Raw genomic sequence first — 27,632 nt, 5'->3', positions numbered from 1 at the left:
TTAGGATCATACAGGTTGTTCTCAGAGAGGAATTCAGAGACTTGATTAAAGACTGTGCGCTCAAGTGTCTTGGAACAATTTAGACCTAAATGACTCCATTGAGTAAACGTAGAATCTAAAATGGAGGGTATGAACAGGTGATTATTGTTAATGGGGGCTCGTGTTGATGCTGAGTGGAATTTAAAATGACAGCGGTATTGAATCCAAATCTTTAATGTTGAGAGCACTAGAGGGTTGGATGAGTGGCGGGAGGGAGATATAGGTAGGGATGAGAAGACTAACGCAGGCAAAGAGGAAGATCGGCAGGATTGTGCTTCTAGAATGCACCAATCGGTGTCAGGAGCATGTAGCCAAAAAAGCAAGACCACCTCCAGATCTAGGTCTTTGCAAAAGATTTTTACTAATTCTGGGAACTTTACTACTCCAAATAAAATTAGACATAGCTTGGTCTATAGATCTAAAAAATGATCTGGGTAAAAAGAGGGGGAGACACTGAAATACATACAAAAACTTGGGGAGGATGTTCATTTTAATACACTGCACTCTCCCTGCCAGTGACAAGGGTAAACTACCCCAACGCAGAAAATCAGACTTCATGTTGTTAAAGTTGGCCTTCCCCTTCCCCTCTCCAAGACACTCTAAAGGATCTCCCTGAGAGGTAGGACTCAAACCAGCGGAGAGAAGCCAAGCTCAGCGAGTGTGGAGAGGAGGATTTGGTGGTTAACCGTGTCAAAGGCAGCCGATAGGTCATGCAACATTAGAACAGAGGACTGACCGGCAGCTCTAGCTGATCGCAGTGTTTCCACTACAGACAAGAGCGCAGTCTCGGTAGAGTGTCCGCGTTTGAAGCCAGACTGGTTAGGATCATACAGGTTGTTCTCAGAGAGGAATTCAGAGACTTGATTAAAGACTGTGCGCTCAAGTGTCTTGGAAAGGAAGGTGAGGAATGAAACTGGCCTGTAATTTTCAACCTGAGATGGGTTGAGCGTAGGTTTCTTTAGCAGCGGGGTAACCCGGGCTTGCTTAAAAGCAGTGGGGAACACACCCGTTGTAAGTGAGGAGTTGATGATGTGCGTGACTGCAGGGATAAGTGTGGGCGAAATGGCTTGCAGGAGGTTGGAGGGTATGGGGTCCAACAGACAGGTAGTGGTACGAGAGTCAAGCAGAAGTTTGGAGACTTGCTCCTCGGTGAGATGGGAAAATGAGAGGAGTGAGGGCCTGTTAGCTGGCGGCAGCATACTGAGTTGGTCAGGCTCAGAGAACTGATTAGATGGTAGAAACCTTATCAGTAAAGAAGGATGCGAAGTGGTCAGTAGTGAGCAAAGTTGAGGCTGGAGGTGGTGGAGGGTTGACGAGTGAGTTAAATGCTGAAAATAATTTCTGAGCGTCTTTGGCGCTGCTGATTTTCTCCTGATAATAAGTGGTCTTGGCACTTTTTAGATGGGAGGAGAACGCAGATAGGAGAGTCTGATAGTCACTGAGGTCAGTGGGATCTCTGGATTGGCGCCATTTTCTCTCGGCTGCTCTGAGCCCCGCTCGTTGCTCTCTGATGACACCGGTGAGCCATGGACTAGGGGTGGTGTTACGAGCAGGTTTGGATGAGAGTGGGCAGAGATTGTTTAGAGAGGCGGCTAGCAAGGAGCAGTGTGTGTCTGTAGCCTCATTGACATGGAGGCCTGTATGTGTCAAGAATCGTATAACTCTTTGCCTCAGTTGTTCTATGGGGAACCATTACTCAATAAATTCCTTCTCTGCAAATCACTTGACACGGAAATGCGTCATAACTCCAGTGTTGGTGTTTTTTAAGGTTTTACTTGAAGGTTGACTTGTTTCTTTAGAGCAAGTTTTATGACCCTGTGGCCCATGAATCCCATTCAAAAATGATAAATGTTCAAAAATCCATGGTCTGTTTATCTTAACTCCTGAAAAGTTGACATTTTGAGGATGTGAAGTTTGAATTCAACAGCAGCATGTTTTATGCATGTATACACCTCAAACACCAAATTGGATTTTTGCCTCCTCAGACAAATGTTCAACTCATAAACAAGTTAACAGACAGCGGACAACTGTCTGTATTCCTGCAATAATGCTTTTCCTACTGCTCAAGTCATGTTTTGATTGGCAAGAGTCGTGTCTACATTACAAGAGAGAGACTACTGTTTCTTTCTTCTTTAATTAGTTTGGAACAGAGCCAGTTGATTATGAGGTATTGATTATTTCTAACAAATTCATTCAGACAGGATACAGTCCAGTGTACATGGAAAAGTTTTGGAAGAGGATAGGAAGATTCAACGGCTCATCAATGTGACTGGGTTTAAAAATGTGACTGCATATGTGAGTAGTTTTAGGTTACACACACACACACACCATTTTTAAAGAAGAGCACCAGACTCTTTAAAGACATGTGCTTTTGTTTAATGACAATATGAATGAGATAACAGAGATACAGGAACCTGTATGCATGAAGAATCATACAATAGATGTGCTAATCTGAGCCTAGTTCACCCTAAGTCACAGTGACTTAGTTAACACATGACCTGACCCGTAGTCTGAGATTTTATTTGATTCTCTACTGATCCCTGAGTATGACATTTGTCAATGGCAATGTTAATAACATCATTCTGTACATCAGATTTGTGGGTTTTAGAGCTGTAGATGGATGGATGGATACTTTGCATGATGAAGGATCAAACCTTCCAGGACCTTTCCGGTACAGAACAATCTCCAACTACTAGGCTATCCTGCTCATCTCAACATTTATTAGTTACAAACTGTTGCAAGAAATTGTTGGAGCGTTTTTTCACCCCAAGGAAAACAGAGTACAGAGGCAAGAGAGGAAATTAGGGTATTATTTAGACTGTCAGGATTAATACGAACGTCAGAGGACAGATGTAGGTCCAGAGGCAACACTCATCATGGGTTTCTGCACCAAAGCAGACAAATTCCTGTACATTTATTTTTCCAATAAAGAAAATAAAGTTTTTTCTGCTTCTAGCATACCATCCCTGGCGTGAATTGAATGTAGTTTTTGTCTTCTAAGTGTGAAGAGACGGACAACTTGAGGCACTTATGTAACAACACATGCAGTCTTATCATCCTATATAATGCCCGAGTTCAGAGGTTAAGGTTAAGATTACACAGTGTTGTGTAATATTGCATAACAACTATGCAAGTAGTCAGCGTGTCTCTATATCATTGCCACCAACACATAATTCCTCTGCGTTTACTGCATTTGTTGGTGGGCGAAGTGAATAGAAAAATCACTACCATCCCTCAACAACCATTAAAAAGCCCTAATTCAAGGCACTTTAACCCCAGCAGCCAGCAAATACAGGCTGCACCTGTATTTGATACAATACAGATACAGATACAAAGAGCATGTACGCTCAGCACAAGGTTAAAAATCTTTTTTTAAAAGATTTAAAATTGTTTGCTTGGCAGTGTACCGTAACGTGCATATAGATGAATTAAAAACAGTACAAATATGACGTTGGAGTACCTTATGCAGATTAAAGACCTAATGAAATGAATTTTTTTTTTTTTTCACTTTTTGCCCATGTTGCTGGACTTAGTGTTCATCTTTTCACCAATACAGTACCAAAAATGACAAAACATATTGATTTCTAGTACCAAAAACGTAGCACTTTCTATGAAGCCTGTGTCTATAATACATTATAATCATACTTATAATGCATTATGATGGCATTATAATGTGTTATAAGTATAGTTATAATCATGCATAGACAGTTATATTGTTTTATAACATTACTCCTTCTGCTACCCGGGTGCCCGAGTCCAGGATATAGACTCCAAAATCCCACAGCTGCTGGATCAAAACCCATCTGCTTCAACCGTTATCATCCATGTGGGAATTAACGACCTCCGGAATAAACAGTCGGAGACACTTAAAGACGACTTCACGAACCTTATTGACAGCCTTTTACAATCAGACCGCCGGTTCATCATCTCCGGCCCACTGCCCTGTCCCAGCTTTGGAGACGTCAAATTCAGCCGTGTCCGTCAACTTCATACATGGCTCAAGGGATACTGCTGCTCGCTCAGCGTACCGTTTGTAGACAACTTTATTACCCTCTTCAACCGCCCATACCTCTTCAGACACGATGGAGTACATCCAAACTCTCACGGATCACGTCTTCTCGCCATGAACATGGAACTTGCATTAAACTCCTCCAACGCACTACGAAACTGATGTTTGGTGAGTCCGATTCATTATACTAATGACTGTCACTCTGCTACACAAATTCCTGTAATTATAAGTCATAGACACAGACCCCGTAATCTCTCTGTAACATACAGGAATCTAAACAATTTATTACTGGTTCGGACTCCAATTATCAGTCCCCCACAAAGCCATGCACCTCGAACAATAAAAATGGCTTTATTAAACGTCAGGTCGCTAACGAATAAGTCATTTTTAGTTAATGATCTTATAAGTACACATGACCTAGACTTCACCCTACTGACCGAGACCTGGCTGGATAGAAATGGCGCAGTCGCGCTCATTGAGACTGCACCTCCTAACTTCAAGTTCATCCATACCACTAGATCTGATAAGAGGGGCGGTGGAACAGCTACTGTCTTCTCTGATATATATAACTGCAAGGAAATCTCCCTCGGGGAATTCATGTCTTTTGAATACCTTGCTGTATCTATACACTGTAGTGCTGCGATTTTAATAATTACTGTCTATCGGCCACCAAAATCTAAATGTGGCTTTCTTGATGAACTCTCTGAGCTACTGTCCAAGGTCTCCACTGACTACGATTGTTTAATTATCTCAGGTGATTTTAATATTCACGTTGACAATCAAACAGACCCTGATGCCAGAAACTTAATTAGCCTACTGGAGGCATTTGACCTCACTCAGCATGTTTCTGGCCCCACCCACAATAAGGGGCATACTCTGGACTTGGTCATATCAAAAGGACTTAATATTTCCGTACCCTGTGTCATGGATGTTGCTATCTCAGATCACTGTTGCATATTTTTTGATGTGTCTGCTTTTCCTGTACAACAGAAGAGTACTCGAACAATCAAAAAACGTACCATTGATAATAACACAATTGAAACCTTTAAGAAAACTGTAAATGAGTTACCGTTGTTCATGGCATCACCAACTGAGGATCCTGTGAACAACTTCAACTCAAAAGTACGAAATATCATTGACAGCATTGCACCTGTTAAAACTAAAAACATAAAACAACAAAAAGCCCCCTGGAGAAATGGAGTGGTTGTTAGGCAGTTTAAGAGAAAGTGTCGCCAGGCAGAACGACAGTGGAGAAAGACAAAACTTCAGGTTCACTATGAAATCTACAAGGATAGACTGAGTTACTACAACAAAGAAATTAAACAGGCCAGAGAATCCTTCTTCTCTAAAATCATTAATGAAAATATCAACAATAGTAAAGTGCTCTTCTCTACTGTTGATCGACTTATTAATCCACCTTGTCCAACCCCATCAGAGATGCTGTCCACTAAAAAATGTGAGCAATTCGCCACATTCTTCAATAACAAAATTACTGCCATCAGACAGAACATTAGTGCCTCAAGTTCTATAAATGAACCTACCCTCCAGTTCTCCAGGAATATTACTTGTGCCATGTCTCATTTTGACCCTCTAGACCTACAACAACTAGACAATTTTGTTGGGCAGCTCAGGTCCTCCACCTGCTGCTTGGATCCTCTCCCTACCACATTTTTTAAAACTGTTTTTGACTGCTTAGCACCTGAGGTATTGGAAATGATTAACTGCTCTCTTCAGTCAGGTATATTTCCTGCAGCGCTTAAAACAGCTGTCATTAAACCACTTCTGAAGAAGAGTAACCTTGATGCAACAGTTATTGCTAACTACAGGCCCATCTCCAACTTACCTTTCCTCAGCAAAATACTTGAAAAAACAGTTTATTCTCAGCTTAATAACTATCTAACATCAAACAGCCTTCTAGACACTTATCAATCTGGTTTTCGATCCCACCATAGCACAGAAACAGCACTTATCAAAGTTGTGAATGATCTGCATATAAACACAGACTCCAATAAACTATCTGTTCTTGTGCTTCTGGATCTCAGTGCCGCTTTCGACACTGTTGACCATGACATTTTACTACAGAGGTTAGAAAAATGGGTCGGCCTATCCGGCCCGGTTCTAAACTGGTTCAGATCCTACCTACAGGACAGGCAGTTCTTTGTGTCCATTGGTGACTTTGCCTCGGAAAGAGTGAGTATTATGTGTGGAGTACCCCAAGGTTCGATTCTTGGACCACTACTGTTTAATCTCTATATGCTCCCACTCGCACATGTCATACAGAAGCACAAAATAAACTACCATAATTATGCAGATGATTCACAACTGTACATATCCCTGTCCCACGAGGACCTAGATCCCATACATTCCCTAACTCAGTGTATTGATGATATTAATCTATGGATGTCACAGAACTTTTTACAACTGAACAAAGACAAAATACTCATCTTTGGTGCAAAGGCTCAGAGACAGAAAATTGCAGCTCATCTCAGTTCTCTGTCTCTGGAGAGCAAAAGTGAAGCTAGAAATCTGGGTGTAATCATAGACGGCGATCTAAATTTTAAGAGCCATATCAATCAACTCACAAGATCAGCCTTCTACCATCTAAAAAACATTTCAAAACTGAGGGGCTTTCTATCAAAATCAGACTCTGAGAAATTAATTCATGCATTTATAACAAGTAGACTAGACTACTGTAATGGTCTTTTCACCGGCCTCCCAAAATCAGCTGTGCGGCGACTACAGTTAATTCAAAATGCAGCTGCACGCGTTCTCACCGGAACTAAAAAGTCTGAACACATTACACCGGTTCTTAGATCCCTGCATTGGCTCCCTGTCAAAACTAGAATCGATTTTAAAATTCTACTACTTGTTTACAAAGCTCTAAATGGCCTTGCACCTCAGTATATAGCAGACATGCTAAGTAGATACAAACCAGCAAGAACTCTCAGGTCCACAGGCAGTGGTCTTTTAACCGTCCCTCGTACTAACTCCAAAGCAGGGGATGCTGCCTTTTGTATTTATGCCCCAAGTAGATGGAACGCCCTGCCTGAGGACCTGAGAGAGGCCCCCACACTGACCACCTTTAAAACCAGGTTAAAAACCTTTCTTTTCACAACAATCTATGGCTAAGTTCTTAATGTGTATGTGTGTGTGTGTGTGTGTGTGTGTGTGAGTCTGTGTGTGTGTGTTTTGTATATTTTGACATTGGCATATTCTGCACTGATTCTTGTGTAACTGCACTAACACTTGTTGATGCATATTGCATATGCATACTGTATTGTCTTTTTATGTAAAGCACATTGTGTTGCCCTGTGTATGAAATGTGCTGTATAAATAAATTTGACTTGACTTGACTACTCATAATCTGTTATAAAGCTTTTTCATTTAAGTGGTAATGAAAAAGCTTTATAGCAGATTGTAAGTAATGTGTTTATAATGTTATAAAACATTATAACTGTCTATGCATGATTATAACTATACTTATAACACATTATAATGCCATCATAATGCATTATAAGTATGATTATAATGTATTATAGACACAGGCTTCATACAAAGTGTTACCAAAAAATCTAATCAAAATGAACAGTCTCTTTCTAGTAAACAGCACATTTTCTGTTGATGACTCATCCTGCACTTTATTATGTATCGCAACCATCTGTGAGGAGCATTCCTCATTTCCTCTCAGCATACTGAGCAGCACTCTGGAACCAAATCCTCTCCACTTCCTCCTTTCCCAGTTTCCACAGCTGGAGAAGAAGGCGAATGCCCGTCTTGGCCGTGATCATCAGATACTCCTCATTTTCAGGATGTAGGGACACGGCGCGCCGAGCCAAAACCAGCGACTGGCAGAAGCGGGACAGCACCAGCAGGTAGAGGGCGTCCTTCTCCGCCTCGTTGAGGGGGATGACGCTCTCCCAGCCCGCCAGGACGGGCCCACCCACCTGCGTGGGCTCAGGGTGCTCAATCATCATGTACATGATGGTGATGGCGAGCTCGTGGATGTAATAGCCGCTGTTCATATCCCCAAAGTCAAGGATACCAGAGATGCTGTGGCCGTTAGTCTTGTCGGGTTGCACCAGCATATTGAGGTCATTGAAGTCGCCATGATTAATGCCTAAGACAGGAGATAAATATTACATGCTTCGCATGTGGGAAAACAAAATAAACACTTATACATTCAATTATATATGCAGTTTCACAATGAGAATCATGGCAGGGAAATGTGTAATGCTCCCCACTCCCTAAACAACTGACATTGGGTGTAAATGTGCAAATGTATAAATGTGAATCAGGGTAATCCTGAAAAAAAGCATACATGAACATGAAAAAACACACAAGAAATTAGAAGGCAGGAAGCAGTATGGCCAGCGCACATTAAACAAACATGTAAACATTGAGCACATGCAGAATAGGCAAACAGAAAAACAAACAATAATGAAAAATAATAAGAAGAATTCAAAGAGTTCACTCTTCCCTGACAAGCTCTTCTCATGTCCAGTCAAAGCTTTTAATTTGAAGAGATGCTCATCATCCACTCCTTGACTTTGGTCTTAAAGGTATGATGAGACTGAACTGCTTTGATTTATTGAGGCAGTTTGTTCCACTCCAAAGCACCTGTATATAAAAGTGTATTTTTACCAGAATTACTCTTGTACCTAAAAACCTCCAAGTTAGAGGTCTTGTATTATAGTTACGGACATCTCTGATATATACAAAGTAACTTGAAAGGTGCCTTGGGGGCCGCACTGTTGACAAATCTGAATACCATACTGAGTTTAGTTTGAACAACCCTTTTAAGAATGTCAATATATCAGATGATAGTAAATGATCTTCGGCACCAAAGCTACCAAAACAAATTCCTGCACATGTATTCTTCCAATAAAGAAAATTAAATTCTTTCTGCTTCTAGTATACCATCTCTGGCATGAATATAATGTAGCTTTTGCCAGAGATGTCTTCTTTCCTGGAGGACAAAAAATAAATAAAAAATGAATGTCAGTGTACCAAATAACCAGCAAAACTCAAAGACAACTTAAAAGTATCCAGGAGAGAATCTGATGAGTAAATATTACACTCACACTTGCGGAAACTGGAGCATTTGGGGGCCACAGAGGTCTTGTATTGCTGTATGACGGACTTCACAGCCTCCTGGACAGGCTCTCCGTCCATCAGACAGACGAACGGCTCCAGGAGGGGAATACTGGACAGACTCCACATGAACTTCTCTCTCTGCAGCACGCTCAGGTGAGGGTGTTCCAGCTGGGCAAGATAACGACGATGATGATAATGAGAAGAAGAAGAATGAAGAAGAAAAGCAGAAGAACAAAGGAAGGAAAAGGAAGAAGAGTAAACTTTTTGTAGCACTTTTCAAAGCCAGTACAATCAACAATAAAAATGTCAGACATGAATTAAAAACAGGGATAAAAAAAGTCAAGTCAGTCAAGTCAAGTTTATTTATATAGCCCCTTGTCACAAGCATGTCTCAGAGGACTTTACATAGAATGTGTCTAGCTAGGTCTAACTAGACACGTGGTGAACAAAGTTATGTAGGACAAACATAGCAAAAAAACACAGGTAGGCAAGAGCAGATTTAGCAAGACAAACAATCTTCCTATTCTACATAGCGTAACCTACCCGGCACCCCAGCCTCAGGCCCTAAATGCACACAAGGAAAAACTCCCAAGAAAAACCTTGTAGGAAAACTTGGAAGAAACCTTGGGCAGGCTGAGGCAAAAGAAGAAAGAAAGAAAGAAAGAAAGAAAGAAAGAAAGAAAGAATAAAACAGGCAGAGAAAATTGATTATTTAAAGCCTCCCTGGAAATGTATTTTAAATGTAAAAGATGCCAGTTTTGCCCAAGCAAAGCAAAGGTCCAGTTTCCCAATCAGTGAGCTGAAGTAAGTTAGATCATTCCTGTCCTTTATTTTATAGATCTGAATTAGTTTCCAAAATAACAAAAACATGCAAACCAAGGCATAATATGATGTGACATAATAGTACGGTTCGTAAATTCACAACTTAACCTATGAACTCCAATCCTAAGCAATACCAATAGTGATAGATTAGTGTATTTTATCATTTTTCTAATGTGTCGGTTTTGTTGACTGGTCCTGACTGCAACCAAATTTCCCCTTGTGGGACAATAAAGCCTTGACTTGATAAAGCCTTGACTTGAATAATGAACACATGAAATGAATTAAATAAACATGGTGAATCATCACTTTAAACTAACACCACTGACTGTAAAACTATGATAATCTTACAGTTTATGATAAGAAACTTTAAAGATTCACATATTGTAGCGTTTCAACATCCCAAAAGCATTTTTAAATCAGATTTGTTGGTATTATAAAACACTGTGAATGACCTGAGCGTTACCTCTTGTAGGACTTTGTCCATCCTGGCTGCCGTCTTTCCGACTTCATAAAGTAACTGTGGTGAGGCAACAACCTTGGAAATGGTTGTTCCAGGCAGATAAGTCAGCAGCCGCACCAGGTACTTCTGGCAGCCGAACCCACAATCTGCCAAGAGCGAAGAGAGGATTAGTATTACAGTTTCCTGACTCCAAGCCTGTCCATTATAATAGAGCCTTGCTCAAGGGCACACTACTGATAGCTGTTGGGGCATTGGGGGGGGGGGGGGGGGCAATACTCATTAATTCCCCCACCCACCCCTCCCACCTGAAATGGGTATCTGCTATGAGGTGATGATGCTCACTGCAAATCATGGGAGTGATTCAAAATTCAAAAGTGCCTTACAAAACTGGTGGATAGTGTGCAGCTGGAAAACAGGCAAGAATGTATTATGTGCCTGAACTAAAGCCGCATGTAGAATACAGGATATAGAATCTGACGTAGGAAAGGGAGCTGAATGAGAAACCTGCATACCATATCAAGTCAAGTCAAATTTATTTATACAGCACATTTCATACACAGGGCAACACAATGTGCTTTACATAAAAAGACAATACAGTATGCATATGCAATATGCATCAACAAGTGTTAGTGTCACGGGGAGGTGTGGTGAGGACCCAAACGCAGGACGGCGAGGCAGGTTGTGATCAAACCCCAAGACTGGGTGTTTAATTGAACAGATAGTAGGTGACACAGGAAATCCAAAAACAAGAGCTCTACACAAACTGACACAAACATAACACAATGATCCGACAAAGACTGACTGGGGAACAAGACTAATATACACATGGGGGGTGATTACAAATTAGACACAGCTGGGGCAGACAGGTAACATGGTACACGAAGAACTAAAAGAACTAGACAGGGAAACATACAAAGAAATACAAAACCTAGACAAAGCAAAAGTCACAACCATGACAGTTAGTGCAAAATATGCCAATGTCAAAATATACAAAACACACACACACACACACACACACACACACACACATTAAGAACTTAGTCATAGACTGTTGTGAAAAGTAAGGTTTTTAACCTGGTTTTAAAGGTGTTCAGTGTGGGGGCCTCTCTCAGGTCCTCAGGCAGGGCGTTCCATCTACTTGGGGCATAAATACAAAAGGCAGCATCCCCTGCTTTGGAGTTAGTGCGAGGGACGGTTAAAAGACCACTGCCTGTGGACCTGAGAGTTCTTGCTGGTTTGTATCTAATTAGCATGTCTATTATATACTGACGTGCAAGGCCATTTAGAGCTTTGTAAACAAGTAGTAGAATTTTAAAATCGATTCTAGTTTTGACAGGGAGCCAATGCAGGGATCTAAGAACCGGTGTAATGTGTTCAGACTTTTTAGTTCCGGTGAGAACGTGTGCAGCTGCATTTTGAATTAACTGTAGTCGCCGCACAGCTGATTTTGGGAGGCCGGTGAAAAGACCATTACAGTAGTCTAGTCTACTTGTTATAAATGCATGAATTAATTTCTCAGAGTCTGATTTTGATAGAAAGCCCCTCAGTTTTGAAATGTTTTTTAGATGGTAGAAGGCTGATCTTGTGAGTTGATTGATATGGCTCTTAAAATTTAGATCGCCGTCTATGACTACACCCAGATTTCTAGCTTCACTTTTGCTCTCCAGAGACAGAGAACTGAGATGAGCTGCAATTTTCTGTCTCTGAGCCTTTGCACCAAAGATGAGTATTTCTGTTTTATCTTTGTTCAGTTGTAAAAAGTTCTGTGACATCCATAGATTAATATCATCAATACACTGAGTTAGGGAATGTATGGGATCTAGGTCATCGTGGGATAGGGATATGTACAGTTGTGAATCATCTGCATAATTATGGTAGTTTACTTTGTGTTTCTGTATGACATGTGCGAGTGGGAGCATATACAGATTAAACAGTAGTGGTCCAAGAATCGAACCTTGGGGTACTCCACACATAATACTCATTCTTTCCGAGGCAAAGTCGCCAATGGACACAAAGAACTGCCTGTCCTGTAGGTAGGATCTGAACCAGTTTAGAACCGCGCCGGATAGGCCGACCCATTTTTCTAACCTCTGTAGTAAAATGTCATGGTCAACAGTGTCGAAAGCGGCACTGAGATCCAGGAGCACAAGAACAGATAGTTTATTGGAATCTGTGTTTATATGCAGATCGTTCACAACTTTGATAAGTGCTGTTTCTGTGCTATGGTGAGATCGAAAACCAGATTGATAAGTGTCTAGAAGGCTGTTTGATGTTAGATAGTTATTAAGCTGAGAATAAACTGTTTTTTCAAGTATTTTGCTGAGGAATGGTAAGTTGGAGATGGGCCTATAGTTAGCAATAACTGTTGCATCAAGGTTACTCTTCTTCAGAAGTGGTTTAATGACAGCTGTTTTAAGCGCTGCAGGAAATATACCTGACTGAAGAGAGTAGTTAATCATTTCCAATACCTCAGGTGCTAAGCAGTCAAAAACAGTTTTAAAAAATGTGGTAGGGAGAGGATCCAAGCAGCAGGTGGAGGACCTGAGCTGCCCAACAAAATTGTCTAGTTGTTGTAGGTCTAGAGGGTCAAAATGAGACATGGCACAAGTAATATTCCTGGAGAACTGGAGGGTAGGTTCATTTATAGAACTTGAGGCACTAATGTTCTGTCTGATGGCAGTAATTTTGTTATTGAAGAATGTGGCGAATTGCTCACATTTTTCAGTGGACAGCATCTCTGATGGGGTTGCATTTCATGACTTTTATGCCGATTTGGCATCATGGCTTGGATTTTCAAGGATCCACACAGCAACACAGCAGATTTTCCACTGTTAATATGTATCGATTTTTCAGTGAGTTATTTGGAGTTGACCAGTCCAAAACTATCTAAAAGTATTAAATTACAGAGTCAGAGTTAAATTCAGAGTTCAATTAATGCTGGCAATTTTACAGTGAGTGTGTATGTACTTGCTCTACCAAGTCTGAAAGCCAATGGAAAGGAAGGGAAGTCTGATTTATTTATATTATTGAGAAAAGGAAACTGCCAAGGAGATGGAGATTGACACCTGCCAAAGACTGAACCCAGCGTCTGTAATTTTCTGCCTTAGAAAGGTGATGGAGTGCTTCAGTGATGGGCAACTGGGCAAAGGGCAAAGAGGGCAATGGGCAATGGTAACTGACATATTAGACAACTTTGTTCTGTTTGGCTCACTCCAGAATACTCTGCAACCTGTTTTTAATCGCTTAAATCTACAGCTATAAGTATACAACTTGAGGCAGGAAATGTTTGGTTAGTCAAGTTCCCACCCAAAGACAGGACGCTCATCCTGACAGGTTGTCCGAAACAGGATCCAGCCTGGGATACACAGGAGGGATGTACACACAGGGTCACAGACTGATATCATGTTGATTTATTGTTATTTTAATGTCACACAAGTTGCATATTTTTTAGCTTTAAGCTTCCCAAACCCGGCCCCGATACAAAAGGTGCTTTGAAGACAGCTGCACTGCAACAACACCATGCATGATTTGATTAGCTGGGTGTCAGGGGGGAATGAGTCTCACCACAGTACTCTACTGAAGCTCTACTGATACTGCAGGTAGCACAGTCCAGTTTGAAAAGGCTGTCAGTTGAATTTTAAAGTTCACTTTTGTTTGATCATTTAATAAAGATGAACAAAACAAAACCTGTGATAATATTTTACTTGGATAGTCCAATGTTGAACTATCAAGTGACAAAAAGTAGATGTTCAACAAAGTGTCATTTGCCTATTTGCTGCATTTCTACTGTAATAACAATAATAATAATTAACATTATTTTTATAGCACCTTTATTAACAAGGTTACAAGGTGCTTTACAATACAATGAGAAGAAAAAATTTAAATAAAAACAGACATCGAATACAGATAATAGACAAAGGAATAAAACAAAGGTAAGAGCATGCAGTACAAGTGTAATCAAATGAAGGAACTAAAACATACATATACTGAACCAAAGAAGCCCTTCACCACACGGAAAGCTTAGTTTAACCCTGACACTAAGATTAACCCTAACCCACACACTACTTGTCACACCAACAGCACAGCGTTTTCAAAACACATCTAAAGATTACATTCACATACTGACTTAACGACATGAATTGTTGTGGTTTTGTAATGACGGTGATTCTGGCACTAGAGCCGTTAGTGTTTTGTAAGGCTAATTTATTGCTTTTGCCCTGTGAGATGGCGATAAATCCATGTATTCAACAAGGTCTATTACAGGCTCAACTCAGATTAGTTTGGAACCTTAAGCGGTAGGAAAAACCACTCGCTATCAAAACATAAGCGCAAGAGATTTATCATGCATAATAGCGTGTGGATGTTCCTACCAACACCTACTTTACTTGTATCAACTGAGGATTAAGCCATAGCAGGTTTGGACATCAATCAAGGCAACATGAGTTTCATGTATTTCTGACAGAGAAAGACTGACTGCAAGCTGCTGTGAGAAACACAGCTACAGCTGAACAGTTAATAAAAAAAAAATCGAAATCACAACATGAACTTCTGCAATTTCCAAATCGCAAAGGCTGCAATTAATTGCTCAAGAGAGAAAGGAGCGTCCAAAATGGATTTCTAAACAAGGTGTTTAGCTGCAGATAATCTTTGGTCCATGAACCAAGTACAATATTGGTGAAAACCTTTTATCATACTCAAACTCAGTAAATCCTTCAAGAAAAACTTGATATGAATGATGATGATGATATGAATCACAGTTTAAATCGCAGTGACAATATTCTGTCCAATAATCGCAATTCGATTTTTGTGAATATCTTTAAACCCTACTTCAAGGAGAAAAATGTTGTAGCCTATTTGGATGCAATTTTCTTCAACTTTCTGCTGAAATTTTCTTCAGCTTACTGGAAATGGCAGCAGTCAATGTTCTGATTTCTATATCAATACTTTTGATTTATGGTGCAGCCCGACTACAGTACATCTCTCTCAGATCCAACACATTCGTCTTGTCTCACAATGTGTTAGCTGGCATCATCACAGTTTCTGTTCTGTGGTTGACTGTTGATCAGCAGAGATGGGGACTTGCGTCACATGACTTGGACTCGAGTCAGACTCGACTCAATTTTAATTGCGACTTGACTTGACTGAATGAAAAGAAGACTTGAGAATGAACTTGACTTGGGTTCTGGTGAGTTGGGACTTGACTTTGACTTGTACCTTGATGACTTGAAAAGGTTTCTAAAGTCTTAATAATAATAATAATAATAATACATTCAATTTGTATTGCACTTTTCATTAGAGGCAAATCTCAAAGTGCTACAGAGTAAAAGAAAAAAGAAAAAACAGGAGCATAAAAACCGATAAAAATTAAACAACAGCAAAGATCATTAAAGCCACACAAAGGAAAAAGGCCTCTTTTAAAAGCATCAATAGTCTGTGGTGCCCTCAGGTGGTCAGGGAGAGTATTCCACAGACGAGGTGCAGCCGAGCAGAAGGCCCGATCCCCCATGGTGTGGAGCTTGGTCCTGGGGGGATGGAGAAAGTTGTTATTTCTGGATCGCAGGTTACGTGTGGAGGTTTGTGCGGTGAGCAGTTCCGTGAGGTAGGGAGGGGCATTTCCGTGGATGCACTGATGCGTTAGCAGAGATATTTTGTATTCGATCCTGAAGGAGACAGGAGAGGAGGAGCTGGAGAGAAAAGAGCGGATGGTGTCGACTTTTGCCCTGAAAAAGTCAATAAAACTGTTGCACTGCTCCTCTGTGTTTTCGGAGTGTGAAAGAGTTTGCGGCTTAAGGAGATGATTTATGGTGGAGAAAAGCTGCTTGGAGTTGCCAGGACTTTTGTTGATAATGCTGGAGTAAAACTGTGACCGTGCTTCTCTGAGGGACTTTGAGTAGGCCTTTTGGTGTTCTTGATAGGCTAATCTGTGAACAGTGAGCCCAGAAATTCTGAGACGCCGCTCAAGTACACGCCCAGCTGCCTTCATTTTCTGCAGTTCGCAGGTGAACCAGGGGGCTGAGCGTGAGAAGGTGACTGCTTGAGTTTTCACAGGGGCATGGAGATCCAGGACACTGCTCGGGGTTTTATTGTAAAAATCCACCGATTCACTAGCTGATGAAAAGTTTGCAGATGAGATGTGCTGGAGGTCCAAAGTCAAGATGTCTGGGTTGATGTTTTTCAGGTTTCTGAAACACATTTGGCGCTTGGGCTTGGTATGGTGAGACAAAAATTGCAGCTCCATTGAAATGACCTTGTGATCAGACACACCCAGATCATACACCAGCAGGTTGCTAATGGGGGCAGAGTCAGTGATGACCAGGTCGAGCGTGTGCCCCCTGGTGTGTGTGGGGACATCAACATGCTGTTTTAGATTGAGACAATCCAATAATTGTAGAAACTCAGCTGTAGGGTGGCAAGAGGGGGTGTCGACGTGAATATTGAAATCTCTAAGTATGACAATATTGGCAGATGTGGTACAGAGTGAAGTGAGAAGTTCGTGCATCTCTGAGATGAAGGCTGAGTTTGGTTTGGGTGGCCGGTAGATGAGAAGTATTGTCATGGGGTAGGGGGGTTTGAATTTGAGTGCAAGCCATTCAAGGAAGGACAGCTCAGGCAGAGGTAGGGGGGACAATTTCAACTCATTTCGGTGTATAATAGCTAAGCCACCACCACGACCAGTGCTGCGGGCTTTCTCCAGGTAACTGTAGCCAGGGGGACAGGCTTCATTTAACACAGAGTAAACCTCTGGCTGATGCCAGGTTTCAGTAAGGCACATGAAGTCGGTCCTCTTGTCCAAGATGTGGTTATGTATGAAACAGGATTTATTTGTGAGGGATTGTGTGTTAAAAAGTTCTATTTTGAAGTTTGATGGAACGGTGGGTAGGAGTCTCTGTAGAGGCTGCAGTAGACTGAAATCCACTCCACGTTTTCTGTCCTGTTTGGTGCGTAGAGGTCTCGCTGTGTTTCCAACAATGATGTGGAGATTTGTTTTGCTTCCGCCATTGAGCTCAAAGCTACGGCGCAATCCTCTGTGGCTGTAACGGAATCTGTTCCTTAGAATCCCAGGTAGATGACAGCAGGTCAGAGCTTCTTTACTAATGGTAACGGTAGAGTTTTGAAGTCTCCATAGTTGTAAAGCTGTGTATGCGATCATGGTTGGCACAGTAAAAACCAAAAGCTCCACAGTGTGTGTGTGCTGAGCGATAGTGTCAGCCACAGGCTGGCTAGCGTTGGCTAATGTCACTTCACAAGACCGAAAGAAGCTCCAAAGCACACAAAAAGTCACAAGCAATGGAAAAAAATAAGTCAATGAATAAACCCAAAGTCAATGAGTGAACGATCACAGACGATGGGGGGGGGGGACCATTGAATCCAGGGTGTGGAGCCGGTCAGCGTCAGGCTGTGGAACCTCCGTACTGAGAAAGCTGGAGCAATCCGGGAGACGATCAAAATAAGACTAACACACACTTGGCTTAAAAAGAAAAAAAAAAAAAATCACAAAAGCGTCAAAACGTAAAATAACTGCAACAGGTAATCACAGAGAGTAGATACCACAAAGTTGCTAAAAAATATCTCAGAGAGGAGAGAGGAGAGGAGGAGCGGCTGCCAGTATGCGCCAGCATTCCCTCCGGCCACGATTCAGTCTTGACAAAAGATGTGTGTTTTTGTAAATGGCTTGGATTGAAGTTAAGAGATTTGTTCCACCAGACGAGTGAATTTAAATTCTGTTTTCTGAATTTGTATGGAATGATTGAATTTATTGAAGTTGAAACTGATTATAGAAATCAAACTCCTGATGCTCTTACCAAGTTTTTATCCTATTAAAACCATATTGCATTGAAAAGTCCTAGATATTTAGTCTTCTTTAAGATATTAAATAGATACTGGACTGATTTGTTCTGACTTGATTTGGTGTTTCTACATTTAGACTTGAGACTTGACTTGAGTCTTGTGCCTCAAGACATGAGACTGACTTGCTACTCAAGCGAGGCCGACTTGATCTGACCTCTGTTGATCATTTAGATCTAGTTAGGCTCTTTCTCTGTAAAATCCTTAGAGACATGAATGTGATAAGGGGCTATAGCAATAAACAAACTTGAACTTGAACTTGATCCCTCAGGTCTGAACAGTGTGACTGGACTCCTACCTATCTCTTCCAGACTCATCAGCTGTCCCTCGGTGGTGGGCAGGGCGGTCTGAGCAGGAAGCCCCCGCTGGTGGAGGAAGGCCATGGCGTGGGTCTGCACCTCCAGGAGGGCGGGGTTCTTACTGTCCGCCGCGTTCATGACCTTCAGCACGTACTCGCCGCCCTCGGCCGGCGCCACGTAGAAGTTCTGGTCGTCGTAGCTGGGCAGCGGGCGGATCTGAGACGGCGTCAGCCCGAACAGCCTCTTCACCATCTCAGACACCTGAGGAAGGCTGAGGTTGGGTTTGGAGTGATTCGCTGACATTTACGCTGGATGAAAAGAGCGTGGCAACAGAAGTTTTATGATGTTGTGTTTCTCTAGCAAATTTATTTATTTATATATTTATTTTTATAATTTATTTTTTTGTTTGTTTTGTTTCACAGCTATTTTGGGTAGAGCAAGGATAATGTTTTGTTAAGTATTAAGGGTAGGCACAATAAGCTTAGGCTTTAGCCTACACCTTTTTTTTTTCAGGTCAGACAATATAATGTTAATATAATAATATAATGTTTATTTTGTTTTATTCTTGATGCTTTAGTATTATTTAAATCACTTTCATAACTGTATTAGTTGATATTGTGTAAAATTGACCAGAAAAAAAAAAACTAAACTAAAAAAAAGAGAGGATGTTGTGAGATTAGGGATGGGACGATTTAATGAAATTCAATATATCGCAATACAAAAACTGTGACAATGCGTATCGTGGGGCAGAAAAATTAATTGACCATCACAGTTTCACAAGCTCTCCATCCAAATTATGGTGGCTTGTGGCTCAGAAATGTTTTGATTATGGCTCACTTTGTTACTTGATTTCTTAATTTGCAGTATGTTTTTCTGTCACTCACCAATCCAGATTGATTTGCATATCATCTCACATACCATTTAAGTACTTTCTGTTAGCTCAAGGAGGTTTATAGCAACAGCCAACTAAAAAGGTTTCTGATACAGTAGGTGCAGCTATACCCATTATATTTTGTCATCATCCCTCCCATATAATTACTGCGCAATACTGTTGGAATGTGACTTTAGGTAGCGACACCACCTCCAAATCTGTCCTATGTAAGGTAAATCCATCAATTGTCAAAAGAATTGTCTTCAAAAGTAGAATGAAGGTGAGCCTCTGATACAGCCATAATGTGAACATTGTTTTTTGCATAGCTGTTTCATGAATCATTATTAGTGGCATGTTTGGACCTGAACATAATACTTTTGGTTTTTGCTACATTCATGGCAGGATAAAGGTATTAGGTGTGTCAATGTCTAGAGATGCACCGATCGATAGGCCGGTGACCGGAAACGGCCGGTTTTCAGCTGATCGGCCATGACCGGTGACCGGCAGATCAATCTCATATATCCGATTCTGAGCCGGTCAAGTTTAAGACAACGGTAAAAACTCTGCTGTAATAGTTCATACATCCATAATGATCTCCGTTCCACCGCGTCCCATCTGCTCTCTCCACCGCGCTCACGGGCCGCATTGATCCACCCGATCCTGACGAAAAACCCGTTCGCCGGGCACCCGGTGACCAATCAGCGTCGTGACCCCCGCCGAAATCTCGGTCGGATCACCGGGAACAAATCAGCGCCAAGCTAACAGCCTTGGCCGGCAACATGCAGCCGGGAGCGTCGGCCGATGCGCCGAAACCACCGAACTCTGTGTGTCTCTCTCTCCGTCGACAGAACAGAGGACTGTCAGGTGGACTGAGCTCGCGCATATGCATGGAAATATACGGCGATTTTACTTTTCAAGCTTCAGTTTATCACATGCATGATATTGGTCAGCCTGCTTACTGTGTGGCAGAAACGAGCTACCTCCCGATCTCAGCGGAGTCAAAACAAAAAGTCATTTTTTTTTCACCACAAGATGGCACTATGACTCTTTAAATCTCCATTACATTGGGCCGGGCTCCATGGATAACCTTTTGATGTAAATAAATTACATTAGGTGTGTTGTTATACAGCCCAGTTTTCTTTTGGGAAAGTATAAAGTGGGATATACTGCAATTCATTTTCATTTGGATTTTATTTGTACAAAAAAGCTCTGTCCAGTAACCTGGAGCACTTTTTTATTTTGAGATTTGTTTGAGTGAGAGTGAGAGAAGGTCCTGTAACCTGGTGCAGTTTTGGAGAAAATGTAAGTTATTAATAGTCAATGTTTTATTATGAACATACAATTGAATTTTAATTTTCCATGAAAGAAAAGTTACAAAAATGTTTGTGTATGCTGTCAATTATAGCTCTTAGAAAGAAAATCGGAATCGGCCAAAATCGGAATCGGCAGGTCAGACTTTTAAAAAATCGGAAATCGGAATCGACTAAGAAAATTGCAATCGGTGCATCTCTATCAATGTCAGGTGATGCACCAGGAAGGGAAATGTTTTTGGCTGGATCGCAACAGTGGGGCCAGCCCTACAAACGCGAATGTCTGTCACTGACTGACTGACTGACTGAGCGATCAAGTTACACCATTGGTCGGCCGTGGCACATCATAGCGTCACAGAGCCAGAAATTTAAGTTTAGTTTTCTCCGCCGTCTAGTTTCTCCGCTGAGATCAGGAGCCCGTTTCTCCCACACAGTAAGCAGGCTGACCAATATCATGCATGTAAGCTGAAGCTAAAGTAGAATCTATACAATCATATCATATCACCGTTTATGTCGATATGCGCGAGCTCAGTCCACCTGAAATCCTCTGTTCTGTCGGCGGAGAGAGAGACACAAACAAGCATGGAGGTTTCATCACGCCGAGGCTTATTGCCGACCTTCCCGAAGTTTCCCGGGGCCACGGTTCCGGCCAGTGCCGCTAGCTGGGCGCCGATTTGTTCCCGATGATCCGGCCGAGATTTCGGCCGGGGTCCCGACGACGATGCGCCCCTGGTGTCCGGTGAACAGCGTTTTCGGCACCGACGGGTAACAGAGCGCCTGGCGCTTGGATCGACAGGATCGATGCGGGCCGTGGGCTCGGTGGAGACGACAGCGGTGGAGAGAGAGACGGGACGCGCTGGAACGATCGCTATGGATGTATGGACTATTATTCTGTATTAGCAGTCTACAGCCAGGGGTTAAAGTGGGCCGGAACGATCCGGAACAGCGTTCCGGCACCTTCGATTAATAAGTAAATAAATCTGATTGGCAGTTTCATACATAATAATGACAAGAGAGTTCACAGGGCTGCCAACTCTCACGCACTGACCGAGAGACTCACACAATTGACATTTTTCACACGCTCTCACACCACAAGTCTATTTTCTCACGCAGTGAAAAACAAATTCATAACTGATAACGTCGCGACCTGAAAAAAGGAAACTGACAGCAGGACAGACGAGACAGAGCAGCACAGCGCAGCAGTGAGTTGTTCAGACCATCTGAATAGCGAGAAATATACACAAATTATTATATTATATTATTATATATATTATATTATTATTATATAATTATTATATTGTAATTTATTCCCATGCATGCTGCTCAGAGTAATCTCAGTCAGTAGCTCTTCTGCGTGTTTCCCTCTCCTCTCGCGCCATGCGCACGCAGGCAGGAGTGAGAGTGAGTTGCTATGGTTACGGGGACGCTCTGTGTCTGTCGCTCTGAAACTTTCTCATGATTCCCAGTAATAGATTTTTTAGGTTAGTATGCCTATGCAAGATCATGAATGTAAGCACCTCAATGCTGAAATCTAGTAATATAACATAATATTACATTTTTGGTTAACATTATACAGGGTTGCTGTTTCTTGACTTAATCCAAGAGGTTAGGTGGTGTAGAAATGCAGGAAATTTGTTTTAAATTACTATTTTTTTCTGAACCCCCCCCCCCTCCGAAACAGGGTTCCCCCACCTGCCAAATCCCACTTTAACCCTTGTCAACAGCGGAGTTAGTTACACCATTGGTCGGCCGTGGCACGTGGCACACGGCACACTCATACACGGTCCAGCCATATACTAGGTTTTGGAAAAATAAATCAACCTAAATGTGGATCTTGCCTGGACAATGGACTTCTTAAATTGCGTTAAGTTTTTATTTTGAAGAAAATCCTTTTGACAAATAGCCACTACAAAATATATAGATACAAATATTCTCAGATTTGGGTCCGAGAGACAAAATCTCATCAAATCGGGGCCCTAATGTGGACTAAACTAGGGGTCCTTGATATGAAAAAGTTGAGAATCACTGGTCTATAATATCAAATGTTGCGCTGAAGTCAAGTAATACAGTTCCAACCATCATTTTCTTGTCAATATCAGATAACCATTTGTCAATCATCTCTGTCAGTGCTGTGCACGTAGAGTGATCTACCTTATAGGCATGCTGAAAATCAGAGTTTAATTCATTAAGTGAAAAATAGTGTAGTATCTGTTCAAGAACAACTTTTTCCATTAGCTTGCTCAACACTGGAAGAATAGCCTACTGACGGGTCTGCTATTGGCAGCTGAGAAATTCTCCCGTTTGTTTAATAGTCTGCTGTTCAACTCAGGTGAAAATCAATAAAGTGTCAGTAGAGTGCTTACCGGAGGCCGTTTGATACAATGTGATGAAACAAAGTTATGGGCAATATGCTGATTTCGGCTGATATGTGTCCGGTCCTTCACTGCCTGCACCGATGCAGCGGACAGAGGGCAAATGAACAGTGAAAAAAAAAAATACGTCCGGTCGGATTTTTCAAAATAAAACTCGTATTAATGTACATACTATGTGCAAAGTTTTTTGGAATAATAGCTACAAAGTGCAAAAGTGAAAAGAAAGACTATTTTTCATGTCATTTTCATGGCATGGCAATATCATATCGATGTATGGCTGTATAGCAATGAGAGCAAGGTGATATGAGCCTGTGTCAAGTCAGCAGGAATGGAACAAATGTCACTTACAGTTATACATTTCAACTTAAAATCCTAATTGATAAACCTGTTGCAAAATTATTTGAGTAATAGCCTACAAAGAACAGAAGTGAAAATAAAGGTTATATATAAGGATGAATCTGTTATAAAATATCATTGTTTTTGGTAAACGTCTTTTTCACCGCGCACAGCGCACATTGATAGACATTATGACCAGTGTCAAGTCAGCGGCTGTTCCGCTGAGCGCTAGCCAGAAAGAGGACAATACTTCCGGTATCATTTTTCAGAATAAAAGCGCAATTTATATAATTTATCAAATTTTGACTACAAAGATTTTATTTTGCACAAAAAACAACAATTAAGCAAGAAAACTAAAGCAACCTAAGCAATACTTGCCGTTCTTCTCCCTGTTGCCCTCAACTCGATCTGGGGCCAGTTGCATAAAGGTAGACCTGGTCTTAATGTGACTTTAAGTCAAACTTGCTATAGACATTTATATTTACCTGTTCCTACTACTTCTTGGTTGTTGTAGATCTCTAATGGGTTGTTTCTGCAGAAACTAAAGACTTGCTCTCTTCTTCAGACTCTTCCCAAAAACCAAAAATCTGGCATCTTATATGTAACTTAACAGCTAACGTTACAGTATTTAAACGTCCCACTCTGACAGTCAGGCCGACTCGCTGCCATAACAACAAAGTTCTTAACTCAAGATTAGCCAGGGGGAAGGTGGCTAACATTCCTACCTCAAAATGAGTCAGTTGTAACATTTAAGTAACAGACAGTCTTAGTTAGACCATTCCAACCTGAGAATCTAAGACCAGTCTAAGGCTTAGACTAGTCTTAAACTAGCTTCATTCAACTGGCCCCTGTTGTGGATTCCACACAGTCTCTTGGTCTGCCACAGCATCCTCCACAAAGACAAGGGAGAGCAACACATTTTAAAATGCATTCACTCATGGGCAAATGAAACAAAAACTTACCCAAAAAAGTTGATTGTCTGAGGACTGTCTCGGCTCCACTGTCACCACATGCTTTAAATATTCTGATGCCACTCCTGAAAGACACTAACTCTGTCCCTATCAGCACTCCATTTCCCATTTATCTTCACCTGAATGTTTCCAACACACAAGAACTGCTCACTGGCTCCCCACACATCCCCTGCACCCCCACATCTGCACCTCAGCGTTCCTGCACTTCAGTCTCAAAATTCCATACTTTTCCAGACCTGAATTTCTTGATTTGATTTTCAAATTTTTGTACTCAATATGATTTACAATACTGATCCTCATCTTGCCCTGACTAATACCATAATACATACACAACATAATACTAATACCTACCACATCACTCTATGGTTGATGATTATTCTTCACACTGACAAATGTAACAATATGTGAAAAGAAAATATGTATTTCAGGACAGTACAGCAGTATTTTACATACTTTTCCAGACTCTTTTATGCAATTTCCAAGCTTATCAAGGCCTGGAAACAGTCAAATCCTTTCAAGTCTTGAGCCTCAAGTCTCAAGTCAAGTCCCAAGTCTAAATGTAGATTACCAAGTCAAATCCAAGTCATTAATGTCAAGTCAATTTAATATCTTAAAGAAAATATCAAGGACTTAATATGGTTTTAATAGGATAAAAACTTCAATCAGAAAACAGACAAGACTTTAGAAAGTCATCAAGTCAAAGTCAAGTCTCAAGTCACCAGAACTCAAGTCAAGTCAAGTCTCAAGTCTTTTCTTCATGCATCAGTTGTGACTCGAGTCTGTCTTGAGTCCAAGTCATGTGACTCGAGTCCCAGTCACCTCTGTCAGCGTTGAGACAGCTGAGAGACAGGAGAGAAACTCAGATATCAAACATCACACACCGCAGATAAATAACATCTTTCAGAACTTTCAGACCTCAACGCCAAAGCTGCCACACATAAAACACTCAATAAAACACAAGACTGACTGACAAAGCCGTATTTCACCCTCTTCCTATCTGGCTGGATATAGATCTTTCTGTGCAAAACGCATGCTTGGACAGGAGCTTTGTGCCTCAACAAACTACAGCAGCAACATCATGGCGTACCTGAGTGTCATGTTTGAATCCTGCACACAGTCCACAGGCATTCTTCTGTACTTCCATGTACTTCAACTCGTCCATATTCTGTATCCGCTCATTCCAACGCTTCATTGAAGCTATAGCTGCTTATACTGAGTGAATTATTCAAACCAAAGTTGCTAGTTTTTATGGCTGCATCATTACATCAAATAGAAAAATCCAGATGTCTTGTGCATCAATTTACACACATTTCCATGTAATTCAGCCTGACACATTCGGTATCTTTGGGAACCTTGGGACCTTCGCTAGAATTTAAAATAAAAGTTCTGTGGGTTTGAACAAAGCTCGGCCTCGCGCAACATGCGTTCGCAATGATGGAGACACTGGTGGGACCAGCAGGGTGGAAGAGGTTCAAACATTATGCAGTTCGGGTCAGCGCTCTGACATGATTATAACTTTGAGCTCAGGTTATTAACCCAGTCCAGATATTCCACTGGTGCAGCAAAAAAATGAATTGGAGATGAATGTCTCAGTGTGATCCTGCTTTTTGTTCTGGTTCAACACATGAAAGCAAACTGCAAGCTTTATACGGCAGTTTAGTTTGCATTTTTCATTTATCCTCCAGCCGTAATCGTGGTGGTTTGTATACAAGGCAATGGCAGGCTATGAACATAAAACATTATTATGTGTGTGCATTCATTACAATACACACTACAGTGAGAATAAAAGGGGTGAAAACAAATTATACAAGCTTATCTGTAAATGCGTTTTAAGAAATGACTTTGCCAGCCTAAGCTCCTCAGGCAATGCAAAAGTAAACCATGCTGGAATTTTTCAAGCAGCCAGAATAGTCAAATATTCAAAGCATTTTTCTGACCTTCTTTCTGAAAAGTGCCATTTAAATACATGAAGTTTACTGTATTAAGGTGGCAGACGGGCTAAAAAACTGAGATGCATCTGAAGACTCTTTCTGTTTTCCAGATTTGCTTCTGCTCCACATCATGACCCAGAACGTATTTATTTCTTTATTTGTCGCTTCAGCTATGCCACTTTCATTAGCCTGTAACAAAATCAAAGGACATCTGGTGCTCTTTTGTCCAGTTTTGTGCAGAACTTTACGAGGCCCTGGAGCGGACTCTGCCCCAGCACATCACACTGCATTTTCTACCTCTTTCCACTTCATTTAGTTCAGACGCAGTGTGGTGAATTCACAAAAACAGTTATGTCCCCAAATGTATGGGGATAAAATATATGATACAGAAGTTACAAGGGTGTTACTACAAGGATACGCTTATCTCATGATACGATTCGATATATGAGATTCACAATTCGATAGAACCACGATACATTGTGATAAATAAAAGTTCAATGACAACAAAGTCTTATTTCTGAGCCACAGATCTTTCTAGCGATGGCATTGGCTTGCTAGAATATAAACAACAATTTAAAAATGTCATTACAAAGTGCAAATAATATAATTTGGATGGAGAGCTTGTGAAACTGCGATGGGCAACTCATCTGTGATTACGAGCAGAATAAAATGGAGCTAATATTGCGATTGATTTTTCTGCCCCATGATAAGTCCGTGGTTAAAGCATAGCCAGCACTCTCAAAAAGTGAATAAAATGTGCCTTTATACAGCAGTGACACTCTATACAGACATCAATTATATACATAACTCTCAATATTTTGAAGAATGATGAGGGATTGTTCAAAAGTCATATATTGTTATATATATATATATATATAACACTGACTGTTACTCAGGATTATAACAGGGGAAAAGGCTGTAATGTATAAGGGGAATCACAGAGAGAACACAATGCTTATTAGAATGCAGAGTAGAGCGCTGTGAAAAAACAAGCATGTAATTCATGATGAGCGGCGACCAGCTTGGCACTTTGAGAAGGCGTAGCGGTCACGTCACATCTTGTCGTTTCGGTCTGTGGCTTCAATCAGGAAACTGAACTTCTGGCACAGTGACAAGGATACTTTAGGCTATGTTCATTTATAGGCTCAGAGCTGACAAGACAGATAAACTGGGCTTCAAAGCAATCAAACCTAGAAAAAAAAAAGGAAAAAAGGATAAAATACAGCCTTAAAACACCAAGCGAAGAATCACTTTAATATTCCTATGCTATCAC

At 41.2% G+C, this 27,632-nt stretch overlaps 1 protein-coding gene across 1 annotated transcript; it reads right to left on the bottom strand.

Moving 5' to 3' along the window:
- Nucleotides 1–7,722: 7,722 nt before the first annotated feature.
- LOC139648734 (hydroxylysine kinase-like) lies at nt 7,723–18,880 on the bottom strand. The gene is made up of 4 exons (XM_071524951.1): nt 18,568–18,880; nt 10,428–10,570; nt 9,130–9,310; nt 7,723–8,165 (listed from the first exon to the last, which is right to left on the bottom strand). The coding sequence occupies exons 1-4, from the start codon at nt 18,869–18,871 to the stop codon at nt 7,723–7,725; spliced, it is 1,071 nt and encodes a 356-aa protein (XP_071381052.1). The 5' UTR covers nt 18,872–18,880.
- Nucleotides 18,881–27,632: the final 8,752 nt, after the last annotated feature.

The sequence above is a fragment of the Centroberyx affinis genome, unplaced genomic scaffold (genome assembly GCF_046629955.1).
Source record: "Centroberyx affinis isolate AG114_WGS23_722 - 3 ecotype Tasmania unplaced genomic scaffold, CSIRO-AGI_Caff_v1 ptg001252l_1, whole genome shotgun sequence".
NCBI lineage: Eukaryota > Metazoa > Chordata > Actinopteri > Beryciformes > Berycidae > Centroberyx > Centroberyx affinis.
This window is presented reverse-complemented; position numbering and strand designations above follow the sequence as displayed.

Coding starts and splice junctions, on each gene's coding strand:
- LOC139648734 (XM_071524951.1), bottom strand. CDS start 18,871: ATGTCAGCGAATCACTCCAAACCCAACCTCAGCCTTCCTCAGGTGTCT. Junction 10,571..18,567: donor GATGAGTCTGGAAGAGATAG/GTAGGAGTCCAG, acceptor CGCTCTTGGCAG/ATTGTGGGTTCGGCTGCCAG. Junction 9,311..10,427: donor TGGACAAAGTCCTACAAGAG/GTAACGCTCAGG, acceptor TATCTTGCCCAG/CTGGAACACCCTCACCTGAG.